This window comes from Lepidochelys kempii, chromosome 9 (assembly GCF_965140285.1).
Source record: "Lepidochelys kempii isolate rLepKem1 chromosome 9, rLepKem1.hap1, whole genome shotgun sequence".
NCBI lineage: Eukaryota > Metazoa > Chordata > Testudines > Cheloniidae > Lepidochelys > Lepidochelys kempii.
The window spans coordinates 4,384,461-4,403,118 of record NC_136388.1 but is presented as its reverse complement, the minus strand read 5'-3'; the positions used below and the strand labels follow the sequence as shown (position 1 = coordinate 4,403,118).

General features: G+C 49.4%; 1 protein-coding gene across 1 annotated transcript in view; it reads left to right on the top strand.

Moving 5' to 3' along the window:
* Positions 1 to 18,658, top strand: part of TPRG1 (tumor protein p63 regulated 1) — a 96,571-nt gene that overhangs the window by 18,537 nt on the left and 59,376 nt on the right. Inside the window, exon 2 of the mRNA XM_078854313.1 lies at positions 16,093 to 16,301. Coding sequence (XP_078710439.1) covers positions 16,093 to 16,301 — 209 coding nt within the window. The remainder of the gene's footprint in view (positions 1 to 16,092; positions 16,302 to 18,658) is intronic.

The following is an 18,658-nucleotide window of genomic DNA, read 5'->3' as shown; positions in this document are numbered from 1 at the left end:
GATGATCTTTCTTTGCCAGCTGCTCTGATGATCTCTTTCCTCTCTCGCTGATGCCACCCTGCCTGCTGTAACTCACTCAAACTCCTCTCCTTGTCCCTCAAGGCTCTGCACAACCCTGGACCGGCCTGTCTCTTGGATCTCATTCTGCAATGTCTTCCTCTCCCTCCCCAACACCACCAGCAATTCCAGTCACTGTTCTCCCTTTGTTCCCTTCTCCATGCTCCACCTTGTTGTCCCTGCACCTGTCGGTGCCAATGTGCCACGCCCTTTCAGATCCCTCCTAGGGACTCACTTCCTCTGCAATGCCCACAAACACTGACGCATTGTAATTATTGTTGCTTAATTATGGTAGTGCCCCGCAGGTGCTTTCCGAACACACAAGTGGGATGGTCTCTGCATCTGTGCCTCTGCCCTTTACTGGATGGAGTCGTGTGGACCTACCTATATTCATAGACTTTTAAGGGCAGAAGAGACCATTACGATCATCTAGTCTAACTTCTTGCATAACACAGACCATGGGACTTCCCTGTAGTAATTCCTGCTTTGAGTTCAATAGCTATGCTTGAACTAGAGCAAGCCTTTTAGAAAAACATCCAGGCTTGATTTTCAAAATTGCCCATAATGGAAATCCACTACAGTGCTTGATAAGTTGTTCCAGTGATTTAGTTACCCTCACTGTTAAAAATGTGCACCTTGTTTCCAGCCTGAATGTGTCTAGCTTTAGCTTCCAGCCTTCGGCTCTTGTTAGACCTTAGAATAGGTGGAGCTGGATGAAAACCAGGGTGAATTTTTCATAAAAATATTCGTGAAGCGTCACTCATTTTTTAACTGAAATGTGCAATTCTGATAAGAAATTTTTTAAAACGTCAGCATTTTCAACCAGCCACAGAAGCTGGTTTAAAAAAAAAGATGAAATTTTGGTAAAAGTTTTGTGACAATTTGGACCTATATTTTTTCAGCAACATTTCTAAATGTTTCAGCCAGCTCCACTCATCTGTCCGTTCTCTCTCCTAGCGGCGCTAGGGGCTGTCCACAATCCCGCCTTGTACCATCATCCTCCCAGCTCTGGGACCAGCTAAGTAGGGCTGGCACTTTAAGGTGGATGTGCAGTGCCTAGTGAGGACAGCAAACGGGGCTGCTTTATCGATCCATTTATGACCGTTGACGCAGCTGAGCCAGGGAGTAGATTTCTGCTTGGATCAAATTTCATGACTCTTCCAGGTGTTTTGCTTTGTATGTTGTCCCCTCCCTCCTCTGAATTTCCGAGGAAGAGCTTTGGGGCCTGGTAGGAGACACAGCCCTCCGGCTGGATTCCAAATCCCCTGGCACTTTGGGGGTGTTTGGATCCAGAGTTTCCTTTCAGACCTGTGTATGTTTGAAATGCACAGTAAAATACCACAGCGGAAAATGCCTGAGGAAGGGTAAAATGTGCTGAAGTGACTATATGAGCCTAGAGCCCATTTTCAGAAGGGATTTAGGCACTTTTGAAATTGTTACCTGGGGAGTTTGTGATGGCTGCCAATCCCAGGAACTGTGCTGTCCCCGTCCTGTCCTGTCCTGTCTGCTGTAATGTCAGCCTCTAGAGCTGAAAGCATGGGTCTCTGCTCCTTGGACTAAAGAGCCAGACTGTGTAGCTGGGGCTGTGACAAATTCTTACCTTCTGTGGCTTGAGCACAGGGCAGGGTGACTAGCATGTACTGACCCTGATCCATAGTCCCAGTATCTCCTCTGCTACGGGCTGGGTGTGTGCACCAGTCACAAAGCTGCCACTCCTTCGAAGGCAAACAGAGGGAAATCAGCTGCACCCAAGTCCTACCCTGTCCATTCAGAAAACGTTTTTACTTAGCAGCTGCGTGAGCCGACAAATCCCCAGGGCCCTAAAAACAGAGTGAGAGAAGGGCAAACGCCCCTCGCTGGCTTTGGGTGTCTAAACGGACAATAGCGCCAAGCCGGTTCCCCTCAGTCAGCAGCTGAACTTCCTGGTCGGTCTACCTGAAATCTGCCCTGAACCCTTCCCTGACTGGCTGGCAGAGAGAGAGCAAGATTCCTGCAGCAGCTCACCTGAGGCAGGTAAGCCCCCACTGTGGAGTTCACTGTGCTGCGAGCTTCCAGCAGGAGAGCTTGAGAAGTGGGAGCGGGGTGTATATGACAGCTCCAAACCCAGGAAGTCTTTGCCTTCGATGCCACAGCTGCTGTGTGACTGGGAAAGCCATCTTTATTGTTGCAGGGCCTTTATGGTTAATCTTTCCTCTGCCGCACCTTACAGGGACAGTCACTTTATTCCTGTAAAACCCATGACACCATTCTAGTCGTAGCCTTCTTTTAAACTAGACAAACCACTTTGTCAGACTGGGTGAAATTCACAAGCAAGGCCTGTAGGCAGCATTTCAGTTAAGGAGGGAGAACCCAGTTCCCCAAATGCCAAAGAGACAAGGTATTTGAATGGACTTGAAAGAAAGAAATGAGGTGAGGGAAAGAATCAGAGCTAAGGGACTGGCGGAAGAGGGAGAACTTCCTCCTTCAGACCCTTCTGCAGACACGTTTTCATCCGTTTCTTTTTTTTTCCTGCCACAAATGCTTGTTTGCGCCGCTTGCCTGACCCTTTGCTCCCCCGAGAGTCTGTGCTGTCGTCCAAGCCTTTCTCAGGCTGTTCAGCAGAATGAGGCTGGTAGTTACCTGTGTGGAGTTCTTGCTTGAGAAATGAGCTTTTGTTTAAAAAAAATCTCCTTCTCTTGAGGAGAGCTTGGATTTACAAACACTAGAGAGAGAAGCTCAGTGTAACCTCTCCTGCTTCTATCTAGGGACATATCTGCCCTCTCCATTGTTAATACATTTCTCCCCCCAACACCCTGGGAGGTAAGGAAACAGAGAGGGGAAATCATAGAATCATAGAATATCAGGGTTGGAAGGGACCTCAGGAGGTCATCTAGTCCAACCCCCTGCTCAAAGCAGAACCAATCCCCAATTAAATCATCCCAGCCAGGGCTTTGTCAAGCCTGACCTTAAAAACTTCTAAGGAAGGAGATTCTACCACCTCCCTAGCTAACGCATTCCAGTGTTTCACTACCCTCCTAGTGAAAAAGTTTTTCCTAATATCCAACCTAAACCTCCCCCACTGCAACTTGAGACCATTACTCCTTGTCCTGTCCTCTTCTACCACTGAGAACAGTCTAGAACCATCCTCTCTGGATCCACCTCTCAGGTAGTTGAAAGCAGCTATCAAATCCCCCCTCATTCTTCTCTTCTGCAGACTAAACAATCCCAGCTCCCTCAGCCTCTCCTCATAACTCATGTGTTCCAGACCCCTAATCATTTTTGTTGCCCTTCGCTGGACTCTCTCCAATTTATCCACATCCTTCTTGTAGTGTGGGGCCCAAAACTGGACACAGTACTCCAGATGAGGCCTCACCAATGTCGAATAGAGGGGGATGATCACGTCCCTCAATCTGCTCGCTATGCCCCTACTTATACATCCCAAAATGCCATTGGCCTTCTTGGCAACAAGGGCACACTGCTGACTCATATCCAGCTTCTCATCCACTGTCACCCCTAGGTCCTTTTCCGCAGAACTGCTGCCTAGCCATTCGGTTCCTAGTCTGTAGCTGTGCATTGGGTTCTTCCGTCCTAAGTGCAGGACCCTGCACTTATCCTTATTGAACCTCATCAGATTTTTTTTTGGCCCAATCCTCCAATTTGTCTAGGTCCCTCTGTATCCTATCCCTGCCCTCCAGCGTATCTACCACTCCTCCCAGTTTAGTATCATCCGCAAATTTGCTGAGAGTGCAATCCACACCATCCTCCAGATCATTTATGAAGATATTGAACAAAACCAGCCCCAGGACCGACCCCTGGGGCACTCCACTTGACACCGGCTACCAACTAGACATTGGATGCATTTGATGAAGTGAGCTGTAGCTCACGAAAGCTTACGCTCAAATAAATTTGTTAGTGTCTAAGGTGCCACAAGTCCTCTTTTTCTTTTTGCGGATACAGACTAACATGGGTGCTACTCTGAAACCTGTCATAAAATACTGTGTTATTATTCCCTGCTGGGTAAATTGTTTTGGCAGGTTATTTGATCCTCTTCATTGTACTGAAATGAACTGGCTGGTGTATATTTGTACCACCACATGATACTGGATGGTACCAGAACTGTTTAATTGTGTGTCCTAGGACCTATACCAGACACTGCCTCTGATGATTCTCTTTTCACTTAGGTGGCGGGGGGCCTTGTGCTTTTAGAGCAGGAGAATTTGAGTTCTATCTCATCTGCTGCCATGGACTTCCCAGCGGTCATGCTGTGCAGCAAAGAGAGAAGCAGGAAGTCTGGTGGGTTTCTCACACTGTGTCATACTCCCTAGAACCCTGGGGATAAGTTGTTCCTGGGTGAACAGTACTGAGCTATTACATCAATTTAAGCTGACCTGAACCTTCCCTTCTCAGCACACGCATTCAGGACTGAGAATGCACCTCATTCCCAAGTGCTCTCTGCCTGACAATTCATGTTCTTATTGAAGTGCCCAGTGTTGAGGTCTGGATCTTGACACGCTTGAATGGGCAATGTCCTCCTCCCCTAATATGTGCAGGCCAGTAGTTGCAGCCGTGTCAGATGGAGTCTCTGAGTGGCAGGAGGAGGGTTGTCTGTGGGTTTAACTGTAAAGTAGTGATGCTGAGCTAATCAGTGGCACATGCAAATGATGGAGTGCCAGGACTGCGGTTCCAGGGCATGTCTGCATACACACATGCTGACTCCCCAATTTCAACTTTCTGAGTGCAAAAGGAATTGCAAATATGCAATGGCCAACAACAGCCACTAGGTGGCATTTTGTGTAGGCTATCTCAGTGCTTCTCCAGTTCTGTCAGTCTGCGCCTGGTGTTGCCACTCTTGGTAATTTTTCACCAATAGTTCTACTTTTGAAAGGCCTCGGTGACGAAAATTCGTGGCGACTTTTTGGGCTACCACTTACTTTCTTGTGGCAAAATTTGGGAGATTTTTCTGGAGATCTCTGTGGCTCCCCAGTCCCTGTCTCTGCACTGCCACCTGGTGGCTGTTCAAATGAGCAGCCACTGAGATGCATGCGCTGCTGGACCAACTCCACATCTCCCAGCCAGCAGAAGCCACATGGCAAATGCACCCTTGGAACAGAGCCCTGCTGGCTGCGGCAAAGCAGAGCTTCCTGTTGGCCACAGGATGTATCCAGTCAGATGCGGAGGCAGCCAGTATGGAGGTGGGGGCAGGCTATAATAAACCTGGAAGCAGCCCAGTGAGTAGCAGCTGCTGCTGGGCCCACTTTGTAGGGAAGAAAGGCCCTGCCGGCCCCACCTCCCTTTCTGGCCCCCAGCCATCTTCACATCTGGGTTCACTCTGCAGACTTCCAGGCAGGGCTGCGCAGATCACTGATGGTCCAAAGAACGTGGTTGGAGAACGACTGAGCTGGCGTATCTACTTGTATTTGAGCCAATAAATGTATACCTAAGTTGTGAGACCACTTTTGTAGAAGATCTATGATTTCCCCCCAGCTCCTCATGCCTTGTTGGGCTTCCAGCATAAAGTACTGTACAACAACTGGACTTCCTTGGCGGGGCTGCAGGTCTTCAGTAGCCCTCTGGGCCTGCCCTTATTCATAAAAAAAAGACAGTTTAGAGATGGGTCACTGGGCTTTAAGGACTTCATTGAAATGAGCAGGGGCTGCATATGTATGAGGTTGGCTTATAGGCAGTGCCAGCTTCAATATGACTTTATAGGGCACATTATGGGTGCAGTTTGATGCCCATGCTGGATGCCATTGCCAGGCAGCAGCGCCTCTGAGCTCTTAACTGCTTTGAGGAGTTTGCACAGAATTGATTCCCGTGGAGCTGGTGAAGTAACCGACAGAGGGGCTGGGAGACCTGAATGGTGCATCTGGTCTCTGCAATCGGGCACATTCTGCTCTCCCAAGCACGGTTCTTATTTTAGTGCCTCCTCTTCTTGGGAGAAGATAACGGGGGCTATGGAGATGACGGCTGTCTTCATCTCCTTGAAGCATTAGAAGATATTGGTGAGTGGAGGTGAGCGTCCCTGCTGCAGGTCAGATATAATAACCCATAGCACTGTGCTGGGATGATTACATCCAACCAGTATCTGCACACAGGTGGAATGTTGTTCTCTTGTATGCACTTGCTCTTCCCATGTGAAGTTTCATGCTAATACTACCATCCTCCCGGGCCAAGCTTTCTTGAGAAAGCTTTTGTTTAAACAAACAAAAGGAAGTATTTTTTTCACAGAATGCACAGTCAACCTGTAGAACTCTTTGCCAGAGGATGTTGTGAAGGCCAAGACTATAACAGGGTTCAAAAAAGAACTAGATAAGTTCATGGAGGATACGTCCATCAGTGGCTATTCGCCAGGATGGGCAGGGATGGTGTCCCTAGCCTCTGTTTGCCAGAAGCTGAGACTGGGCCACCAGGAATGGATCACTTGATGATTCCCTGTTCTGTTCATTCCTTCTGGGGCACCTGGCACTGGCCACTGTCGGAAGAGAGGATACTGGGCTAGATGGACCTTTGGTCTGACCCAGTAGGGCCGTTCTTATGTAAAGCTCTGTTCGGGCTCCAGCTGTTAAGAGCCCTGAGGCTAACGCTCTCTCCTCTTTGACCCACCCACCAACTCCACATCTGTGCAGGGCCATCCTGGTGGTGCTCCTGCCGTGGAGGGAACTGATGGACTAAGTCCAGGATTCACACTCTGTTAGTCCGCGGTGTGGAATTGCCAGTCGCTAAGTGCCCCGTTCTGAGCTGCTGGGGAGCACAGACTTCCCGGTTGCCGAGCACTCATGCTCTCTCTACCCAGGACTCATCAACTACAGTGATCCCGCTCTCTACCATGCATCTTCTTGACGGGTGCTCAGCGCCCCGGCAGTCTGTGACCTCGCTTGATTGTGTTTGCCCAGATCCTCCAAGTCTATGTCTCAGGTGGACCTTTTGTTCATTGGCTTTTCCAAGTCTGCCCAGGGTATGGAAGATGCATCACTTTTAAAGAACAGAAGGACCATTCTGATCAATCTCGCCTGACTTCCTGTGTAGGCTATGGGCGTCACCTGCTTACTCCTGCATCGGGCCCAACAGCTTGTGACCGAACTGGAGCATGTCTAGATGGAACGCTGAATACCACGGTCCCTTAAGAAGTAACAGCATTCTGTTCGAAAGTGGCCAGAATCCACTCCTACTATACCTGCTATTCCAGTCTGTATCCCCACAGTGATCACCTCGTTTTTCAAGGAGGTGACGCTAGATTGCCAAGCTCTGGAACATCCGGTACATTTCACATTAGTTAATGGGGGTGACATTCTTTTCCAATCTCAGGATCCTGAAGTGTCCACCTCTGGGGGCTGGACTCCTTCCCAGCAGGTGGAGGCAGCCACAGGCAGAAGAGATGGGCCTGACATTGTGGCAAACCCTCCCTGCAGTCAGCCACTCCAACGCTGGTTCCCTTTGTGAGGCTTGTTTACTGAAGGTGAATTCCTCGAGCATACAGAGGGTGTGTGGGGGGTGGGTGCTGCAGGAAGAAACATTGCTAGGCAAAACTAGGGCGTGTGCTGCAGGACGCTCTGGGGCCGGGGCCGGAACCTCAGAGCTGTGGTAAGAAGAAAACCTGGTCTCAGACATCAGGTTGTGGAAGGGGAGTGAGAGGTGTACACTAGGACAATCAATATGGTAACTTTGATCTCATCACATAATGATACTTGCCTGCCGTTGCAAAGCAGTGTAACAGGGCACTGGTCCCTTTAAGGGCCAGAGGCAATGGGGAACAGCCAGCCCTTTTCTGGCCTGGTGAGGATTCCCATGTAGGGATGGTGAAGAAGATCCCCAGCTCCATGAGGGAGCCTGGGACCAGGAGAGGACTGGGTGTGCACTGTCCCATGGCTGCAGCAGAAGCTGAGAAAGGGAAAGCAGGCTCTGTGCACACCCCGGGCTGGGGAAGCTCGAGCCATTCAGCCAGAGAGCCCCACCATCCAGTTTGGGAACAGGGTTATTTCTTTGTTATTGTTACACATTTCCGGGTTTTTTTATTTGCACTGAAGAATAAACAGGGCCCTGCGGACAGGGCATAGACTGAACTGAGCGTGGCCGATTGTTTGTCCCAGGCTGGTGATCAGGTCCGCGAGCACTTTGAGATCTACTCATGGAGAGCAGAATAGGCCAGTGAGGTGTCGTCGTTGTTACTTCTTGTGACGCCTTCCATCTGAGGGCCCCAAAGCACCAGAGAAACGTTGACCGATTACGTGCCATGCGGTGAGAGAGTGGCAGAGTGAGTAGAACCCTGGTGTCCTCATCTCAAGTCTTTTTCACCATTTGCTCCAGATCTCTCCATGCCTCTGAGCAGGTGGCAGGTTCCCTCCTCTTCAACCAGCAGTTTGGCTCAATAGCCTCTGGGAAGGACTGTTGTCTGGGATTTAGGGCTAGGGCCTGGGTTTCTCTTCCTGGCTCTGTCACTTGACTTGGGTGAGCCAGAGCTGTGCTCTGCCTCAGTTTCCCCAGTTGCAAAATGGGGGATCACAATAGCTTGCCTACCTCACAGGAGCATTTCAATTCTCTATCAGTATACAAAAAGTGTCACTTGATGAAAACATCATGGGAGTGCCAGAGAAGAGGACAAAGTCCTTATATTTGTGTACACTGCCCTCCCAACCATTGCACTGAACTATGGTGCTGTACACCCAAACTAATGCAGGGGTTGGTCTTTGGACTTGTCTACCCAGAACAAAAGCCATAGGTAGGCCACAGTGTGAATGCATTGCTGCCAACAGACTAGTCCGTTCCCAGTTCCTGGGAAGCCAGGCTCCATTGCCCATGAGTTAAATTGTCAAGCAAGCATCTTTGTCCTTTCTCCCATGCTGCCCCATATACCTGGGAGGAGCTCCCTGTAAATATCCCCAAATCTTCCTGTAGTGGGGTGGCTGTTGCATGCTCTGAGAAACCTGTCATGCCGTCGGCCCTTTGATGTCTTCATTTGATTCATGCTATGTGGTAGGTCCTCCCTGAGCTTTACACCTCCATTACACAATTCAGCAATGCTGGGTGGGAATGACTTATTTGTGCTGGAAATGGCCCACCTTGATTATCATACACATTGTGAAGAGAGTGGTCACTTTGGATGGGCTATTACCAGCAGGAGAGTGAGTTTGTGTGTGTGTGTGTGTGGGGGGGGGCGGAGGGTGAGAAAACCTGGATTTGTGCTGGAAATGGCCCAACTTGATTATCGTACACATTGTAAGGAGAGTGATCACTTTAGATAAGCTATTACCAGCAGGAGAGTGGGGTGGGAGGAGGTATTGTTTCATGGTCTCTGTGTATATAATGTCTTCTGCAGTTTCCACAGTATGCATCCGATGAAGTGAGCTGTAGCTCACGAAAGCTCATGCTCAAATAAATTGGTTAGTCTCTAAGGTGCCACAAGTACTCCTTTTCTTTTTACCAGTAAGGGAGTCCGTAATTTAAATGCAAAGAGCTGTCTAGGAAAGATGTTGCTTAGATCTTTCACAATGCAAAAGGCCAGGCAACTGAAATATGTTGAAGAAGTCTATTTGTTCGGATACCCAGAAACGCTGACAGGAAGTGGTTAATGTCAGTTTCGGGTTAATTAGCAAACATTCCAAGGACTTTAACTTAATTTCAAGGTTAGAAGTTCCCTGAAGTTGTGTGTAAAGAGAGGACAATGGCTGAGCCTCCTTTGAAATGAGCAAAAGCAAACTCTGTAGATTGCAAAGGAGTTATTGGAGAAGATGTATCTGCCTCATGGGTCACTATATAGCGCAGTAGGAAAGCGGGGTTAATAATATTGTGCCTTTGCCCTAGCTTCAGAAGAAGACTCTTGTGGCCTGAGCTGATGCATATATCTCTAGTGCAGTGGCAAAACACACATCTTTTGCAAATTCTGACACTTTCCTATAGGCTGGGGGTGTAGAGCTGAGGGCTTCCCTTGGGTGCACACCATCCTTTTGGGAGGCATCAAATCCCAGATGTATTGTGGCTCTGCCGATCTATTAGCAAATCCAACAGCCTCTACCCTGTAGCCAGCCTTCCTGGTAAACCCTGCGACATTCTGTAATGAAAGCCCAGGTTCTCAGATACATCTGTGTGCTGGTTGGGGCTTCCTTTTCCGGATCCTTTGTCTATCTTGTCTGCTTAAACTGTAAGCTGTTCAAGGCCAGAGGTGCCTTACGGTGTGTGAGGTGGGAGGGGGTGTTGCACACAGCAGAATAGGGATCTGATCTTAACTGGGGCCTCTTGGCCCTATTTCCTACTGGAATAAAAACGAGACATCTGGGAGGGGGAACTCTGCAAACGAGCTTCCCAATCCCACGGCCAGCAGAGAGAGCCCAGCTGTTGGCAGTGTGTAGAACAGTTTGGGGTGCGAGTGGGCAGCTGGGGATTTGGATGGTGCTCCGGACACGCTCTTTTCCTCCCTGGCCATGGCCCCACGTCCAGTGCCACCAAGAGTGTGGTGCAGGAGCTGGCTTCATTAGCTTTCCCTCACCGAGGAATCCCACCAAACCAGGAAAACCCCAGCTGGGTAGATCCACTGGCTTTAGAGCCGCATCCCAGTAAAAAATGAGGCTACTTGAGGGAAGTTCTTCATGTCCATAACTGTGCACTGAAAAGGCAGCTTGTTTTCCTGTGTGTCCTCTTTATGGTGTAAACAGCCAGCGAGCTCTTCGTTTGCCTGCGGTCTGCACTGCAGCCTGGTCAATAGCACCGAGGTGACCAGTGGCAGAGCGCGTGCATCGTCCACGGTCGCAGCTGAGGGCAAGCTAAGTGCAAGTCCAGTGCCAAGGACCAGCTGAGCTCAGTATCTGGGCTGCAACCTTAGCGTCTGCACCCAGGCTGCACAGAGAGTTCCAGAGGTTAAGCCCAGAAGGGACCATCAGATTTTCTACTCTGACCTCCCGCCCAGTTACCCTGGAATTGAGCCCCATCACTTGGGGGTCACGAATCTGTCCATGGTAGAGCGCCCCCTCCAGGAGCAACACGCGGAGCTCATACATGAGTCCAATTATCCCCCACCCTAACAGGAGTTATGGGGCATCTTTCTAGCAGGCTAGCGCTCGACCTTCTGGCCAAGGCCTCTGGGGCCACGTCCCCCCTCGGGGTCCCAGGCGAAACCACAGAATCACCTGCAGTTAGGAAACGGGGCTCAACCAAAAAAAGGAAAAGAACAACCTGTCAGCAACTCCCTCCAGGATATGGGCCCCTCTGACTCCAGAGAGTCCTGGGAGTGTCACTGTCCATGTCAGAGTCCACTGGGGAACTCTGACTCCTCTTTCCCCTTCTGCTCCGGGTCCTGCACCCTCCTCCTGTGAGGGCAGGGCCTCGGCAGGCTGCCAGCCCTCTCTTCAGAGCTGGAGAGACTCAACAGTCTGGTCCCTCCTCAGGGTTGCCCAGATCTCCTTTTAATGCTTTCTCCAGATTTGCAAAGGCAGAGGGGCAGGGCCATCCTGGCCCCACGCTGCTCCTTAACCCTTCCATGCTGGTGCGGAGGTGATGTACCCCAGCACACTTGCATTTGACTAAAGCATCTCTTCCAGCAAGGCTGGACGGTCTTGAGTTAAAGCCATCAAGAGATGGAAAATCCACCACATCCCTTACAACTCTGTACCAGGTTTCAGAGTAACAGCCGTGTTAGTCTGTATTCGCAAAAAGAAAAGGAGTACTTGTGGCACCTTAGAGACTAACCAATTTATTTGAGCATAAGCTTAGTGGCTAAGCACCCTCACTGTTAAAAATGCATGGCCTAAATTCTAGATTGCATTTGTCTGGTGTCAGTGTCCAGCTGCTGGTTGATGTTCTGCCTTTCTCTGTTAGATTGAAGAGCCTGTTAGTACCTGCTATTCCCTCCCCAGGATGGTACTTAGACAGCATAATGAAGTCACCCCAGAATCATCTTTTTGCAGTTGAACCACATTCAGGACCCCTTGCTAACACCTGTTCTCAGCACTGGGTGACTTTTACAGTGTACTCCAGGAGTAAACTTCACAGGGCAGAGATGCCATGAGCCACCACCCATAGTTACCAGCCTTCTATCCAGCAATAAACTAATCACACACAGAAGTTTTATTCAGGGGCTTACCCCATCAGCTCTATCACTTTATTTGCTCCTGCCCTCATCCTTTAACTCTTTCTATCTCAGTCCCATTCAGCTAGCAAGCTCCCCCAGGGGACACAGCTGTGTCAGTTCTGTGTTTTGCAAAGCACAATACAGTACTCACTCGAAACTTGGCAAATTTGTTTTGCCTAATTTTGAACAGGCTGGAACATGGCTTTGAACTCAAACGCTGACAGGGAGGGTTGGTGGGAAATAGTTTTTTTGTCTCAGGAAAAAGTGTTGAGGTTTTCTGGAAATTTTTCCCATTCTGCATGAAGCCGTTCAAAGCTTTTTGACAAACACCAGAGAGAGAAATCACATCCACCCGAGAAAATCAGACACCGTAGGCACTTGAGCCCAGGTGTCCCTCATCTCAGGTGAGTGCTCAGGTGTGGAGGTGTGAAGAATCAGCATTTTCCAAGAAAAACACCATTTTGTCGAAACTCCTCAACTATCTCTGCTGTTAGATTTGTGTTCCACTGGGGGAGACGTTACAACAGGAGTTGGGTGGCTGAGATCAGCATGCAAAGTGGATGAATAAGTGAGCAGAGTAAAAAACAAATTAAACTCAGGGAAAAAAACATAGAAGAGAGATGATGCTAATGAAAAAAATAAACATATTCTCTTCCCATAGACAGGGCACCCATTCTTGCTCACCTAGCCTTTGAGTGTGTTCTTAAGTCCTTAATACACAGCAGAGTCTTCTCTGTAAGAAGAAAGATTTTTCTTTTTAAATTGACTCGCCTTTGGGAGGAGCCTTTGGTTCAGAGGCAGGAAAAACAAGCTTGCAAACTTCACTTTGTTTTGCAGCCCAACCCTAAATAGTCCCACAAGGATCTCCTGTTCCTAGTCACACACCTGCTAAGTGAAATTAACACAGAACAGAGCACGATGCAGTGACTGCATTCCTATCCTCTGATCAGAGGAAGGTGCAGAGAAGCCCAAGACCCTGGGTTATATCTCTGACAAGTGCTTGAAACAATGCCCATTCAGTGAATCGTTAGAGTAAACAAGTGTCCAGGCTAACGACTGCAGGAGATGCCACAGAAATAAACGGAAACAAAATCTGAGGGCTCATCCTGTGATTTTCCACATATGGTATGCTAATTGCTACCAACTGGTGCAAATTGCTGCTTGCCTTTTCTATGTCTGAGGTTGGCTTTCATGCAGCTCTGCCATTTGCTGTACACTGACTGCTGAATGTAGCCTGTGTTCCTCATTTATTCCCCGGCAAATGCTGTCCCCTTGAACATACTCTCTAGAAAGGGGGATGATTGGGAAGTCCTGTATGTTGTCATCAAAGAAGGACCTAAGTAAATAAATAGATACAACATAACATTGATTTTTGTGTGGTGGGAGAGACCGGTGATTTTGTTTTTGCAGAACTTCTCAGGTGGGCTTTGGATTCGTCAGACCAGGTTTTCTTCTCTTATAATCAAAACTAGATTTGTTTTGGATCCAGGTCCTGTGCTATCCTAATCTTCAAAGATTTCAGGAGTGTGAGGGGGTGTATGCCCCATGCAGGCAAGGAAAGGGCAAATGTGCGACAGAGAAGGAGACCAGTGAGCATACCAGGCTGTACCTGAAGGGTGGGCCAGGCTTAAGGATGAGGAAGTGCAGATGGGGTAGGGCCAGGAGAGGACTGTACATAAGGGAGTTTTTTAGATTAGAAGGGGACTGTAGGTAGCAAGCGAGGAACGTTGCAGTCACTTTCTGGGACTAGAGAGGTTGGGGTGAGCTGGCCCTGGGATCTTCTCTGGAACAGGGAAGTCTGGTAAGTGGCCTGGAGTGCTACAGAGCAGCCACCGGAGGGATACAGGCTCTGGTGGGAAGCTCAAAGGAGAGAAACTGGGGAGGCTATTGAGAGGGATGTAATGTCAGGTCCAAGGAGGGCAGAAGTGGGTTTATCGCTGGCAGTTTGGGAGCTTGTTACGGGATTCCAAGGGAAAGTCCTGCGAGTCCAGGCCCCTGAGAGAAGGGTCAACCTCCACAGCTGAGTAGGAAAAAGTCCAGGGAGCTGCAGGGAACAGTCCTTGGCTGCTGGTTACAGGATCCCTGGGCTGGAGCCCAGCAGTGTGGTTGGGCCTGGGTTCTCCTACTAGCCAGCAGCAAGATGGCATGTGTCCAGAGAAGGGGACAAGAATGACAGAGACCCGACAGAAGGGTGTGAGGACAACAGGACCTGGAGTTGAGACTGAAGACCTTGTGCTGGGGACTTTTGGACTTTATGATCCCAGAGGGGTGGGAACAAATTGTCGCCTGACCCGCGGGCTGAGTTACAGGAAGACAGACCCCTGCAGAACCAGACCCACCATCAGCAGGGGGTGCTGGAGTGGTAGAGCTGCTACACCATGTCTGGCCACAAGGAGGTGCTGCAGCTGAGAGTCCACTCTTTTACAAGAAGGTTTGGACAATGGTCTTGGCACGTGTTGGGCAGAAGTATTGTCCATAGTGGTTAAATTACAGGACTGAGCTAACGGAGCTTCTGTTCCCAGCTTTTCCACAATCCAGGGTGGCCTAGGTCAGGCCATGCCTTCCTTCTGTGTTGGAAATAGGAATAACATGTACTCTCATAGAATCATAGAATATCAGGGTTGGAAGGGACCCCAGAAGGTCATCTAGTCCAACCCCCTGCTCGAAGCAGGACCAATTCCCAGTTAAATCATCCCAGCCAGGGCTTTGTCAAGCCTGACCTTAAAAACCTCTAAGGAAGGAGATTCTACCACCTCCCTAGGTAACGCATTCCAGTGTTTCACCACCCTCTTAGTGAAAAAGTTTTTCCTAATATCCAACCTAAACCTCCCCCACTGCAACTTGAGACCATTACTCCTTGTTCTGTCATCTGCTACCATTGAGAACAGTCTAGAGCCATCCTCTTTGGAACCCCCTTTCAGGTAGTTGAAAGCAGCTATCAAATCCCCCCTCATTCTTCTCTTCTGCAGGCTAAACAATCCCAGCTCCCTCAGCCTCTCCTCATAACTCATGTGTTCCAGACCCCTAATCATTTTTGTTGCCCTTCGCTGGACTCTCTCCAATTTATCCACATCCTTCTTGAAGTGTGGGGCCCAAAACTGGACACAGTACTCCAGATGAGGCCTCACCAATGTCGAATAGAGGGGGACGATCACGTCCCTCGATCTGCTCGCTATGCCCCTACTTATACATCCCAAAATGCCATTGGCCTTCTTGGCAACAAGGGCACACTGCTGACTCATATCCAGCTTCTCGTCCACTGTCACCCCTAGGTCCTTTTCCGCAGAACTGCTGCCTAGCCATTCGGTCCCTAGTCTGTAGCTGTGCATTGGATTCTTCCGTCCTAAGTGCAGGACCCTGCACTTATCCTTGTTGAACCTCATCAGATTTCTTTTGGCCCAATCCTCCAATTTGTCTAGGTCCTTCTCTATCCTATCCCTCCCCTCCAGCGTATCTACCACTCCTCCCAGTTTAGTATCATCCGCAAATTTGCTGAGAGTGCAATTCACACCATCCTCCAGATCATTTATGAAGATATTGAACAAAACCGGCCCCAGGACCGACCCTTGGGGTACTCCACTTGATACCGGCTGCCAACTAGACATGGAGCCATTGATCACTACCCGTTGAGCCCGACAATCTAGCCAGCTTTCTACCCACCTTATAGTGCATTCATCCAGCCCATACTTCCTTAACTTGCTGACAAGAAGAACCACAACTCTCCTCAAAGGGAGGGTTGTGAGACCTACCTCATATTTACAGAGCACTTTGAGATCTTTTGGATGAAAGCTGCGACAAACGAGTAAGGTGATGTTATTGTGTCAATGTCATTTACTAACGCAGCTCAATGATATTTTGAAGGCCATAGATATGGAAAAGCATGGAGGTTTAAGCATTCATTTGGTTTTGCCCAGTTGGCATGTGCTTGCATTTCATTTAGCAGTAATACAAAAGATTTGATCAGATGTTCTGGTGGTTCTGTCTTGCTTGATTTTTAGGTGGCGAAATGTCTAACAGTGAGCACAACCAAGAGTTCCAGATGGTGGAGCAAATGGAAGAGATGGGCGAAAGAAAAGCTGGCAATGGAAAAGCTCCAGAGTCCCACCCAAGTGGAGGCATGGGGTCTCCCTCTCTGACTTCTGAGTCTACTCCCTTCCCAAATTCTTACGCCAACCAGTATGCCATGAGGAAATTCTTTGTTACAAGGGTAAGCAAACCCCACCCCTGTTTGTGTCCCTTAGTTAACAGATTGCCCACAGAATGGCTTGGCTCCTGGGTTCTCCTCCTGGATATTCAGTCCCCAAATTGCCAAGAGAATCTGGAGTGATCTACCCTTATGTGGCTAGGAGTCTATGATTTAGGTTCGTTGGGGGAAAAAAACCTGGATGTGAGTCTAGTCTCCTTCGGGCATGCATGATTTCCACTGGGAACTCCCACAAATCATAAGCTGTGCTCACTATCTTCCCTGCACATGAGCATGAGGTATAGGTCAAACCTGGACTCCCTAATGTTTGGAGGGTATGGTATGGAGTGCAATTTGACGTAACCAACTCTGTGACATTCCCAAGGATAACTGAGAAGTAATAGCTTATGAGAGGGCTTTATCCAATCAAAGGCCGTGTCTAATGTGGGAATTTGCCTCAGTTCCATCAGTCAGCGGCCAGAAATTCCTTGCAGACAAACCCGCAATTTGTACCAAGGTAGCTAGTCCCCTCTCTGAACCCTGGGTAACCTGCATTGGTGTAAATCATGGCTTTGCTTTTCTACGCTTGAAATTTGCATTGATGAAGCTACTCCTTTTGCTAGCCACTGGTGGGCTGGAAAGGGAGTAAATTCCCAAAGGAGAGAAGGCCTCCATCAAATTTATTGTATTTGTGGAGGGCCCAGCAGCCTTGAGTCTAGGAATCCACCAAGGCTCAACAGAAGCGTCTGAAAATTATCATTCACTGATGCAGGCAGCATCAACTAAAGCACCTGACAAGCCCTTTCCTTAATGTTAGTATATACAAAGTCTGATTGCGCACGCAGTCTGTGGAATATATTTCCTTGGCTGTCTCCGATCCACTGTTTTAACGCATTTGCTATTAGGCTCTGATCCTAAGCAGCTCCTGGAGATGCTAAGCGCTTTAAGCTCCCACTGGGCTTAATTGAGCCCTTAATTCTTGCACCTATTTAATGCAGAGTCTTCCTGGATGGAAAAGCAGCACTCAGGGCTAATAACTGGAGCTATGCTGTGGGTAGAATCATTGTTTCAGTGGCGGAGACTGCTGATCCAAAGCAGTGTCTTACAAAAGGAACAATACTTCATCTTCCCTGACTATGTATTTATAAGCTCCCCTCAGATTGCTATCCACGAGCTATCATACCCGAAAGCCGGAAGGGGAGGGGAGAAATTCTCTCTAAATTTAAACTTAAGAATGTAAATTATATGCAGATGAAAGGAGCTCAAACCATTTGATCGTTTACTATTTAATGAACGGTTCCCTGTTGCCTTTTTATAGCTTGCAGTCTCCTGTAGGCAGCAAGTCTCTAGTAAGCAGGCTCCGGCATCCCCTGGTGTTCTGAGACACAGCTGCCTGTATGACACCGGTTTGGCTCATATTGACACCAAGTCTCCCTGCATGCTATCACCCCCCCGCCCCCTGCCCCACAGAGGTCTGAATCAGGCACGGTGCTGCCTGTGGAAGCATCTCCCTGGTCGGAAATCAAGGCGGCTCATAGAGTGAGTTGGCTTTTCATGCTGCCATCCGGAGCAGGCCTTTCTTTCAGAATAACACAGATGCTCTAAGGCTCCCTAGAATGCAGATGGTCTAAGGCTCCCTGGTCATAAGTCCAATGCTTAATTGGCTTGCCAGGGCTTAGCCCCGGCACCTCTGGGCCCGGCAGTTCAGAGCCCCGGCACCTCTGGGCTGACTGCATCCACTATGCATGTAAAGAAGTGGCTTGAGCCCCGCCACGTCTTTTGTTACAAATTAAGCACTGGCTGAGGCTATGGCCTTATTTAAGGGCATGGTCCGTGGCACGTTTAAAGATTCCCATTGACTTCACTGGGCTTTGGATCAGATCCTTGAAGCCTGATCCTGGAAAGCGACTTCAGGGGTGTGAGGGCGCCGAGCACCTTTACAGATAATGCGCTTTCAGTAGAAGGACCAGCTGGCTTTGCCAGTCAAACTCAGTTGCATCAGACCCATAGGTGCTGTCGTTATGGGTTGCCGGGAGTGTGCTTGACCCCTGCTCCATCCCAGGCCCTGCCCCCACTCCACCCCTTCCCCCAAGCCCCCAACCCCACCCCACCTCTTCCCGCCCCCCTCCGTTCCTTCCCCCAAGTGTGCCCGCCCAGCCCCTGCTCCTCGCCCTCCCTCCAGTGCCTTCTGCACACCGCTGAACAGCTGCTTGCGGCATGCAGGAGGTGCTGCGTGGAGGGAGAGGAGCTGATCAGGTAGCTGCCCCGAGGGTGCTGAGCACCCACTTTTTTTCCCCCCGGGTGCTCTAGCCCCAGAGCACCCACGGAGCTGGCCCCTACGATCAGCTCCCCTGTCCTCTCTGGTCCCCTGTGCTGCTGTC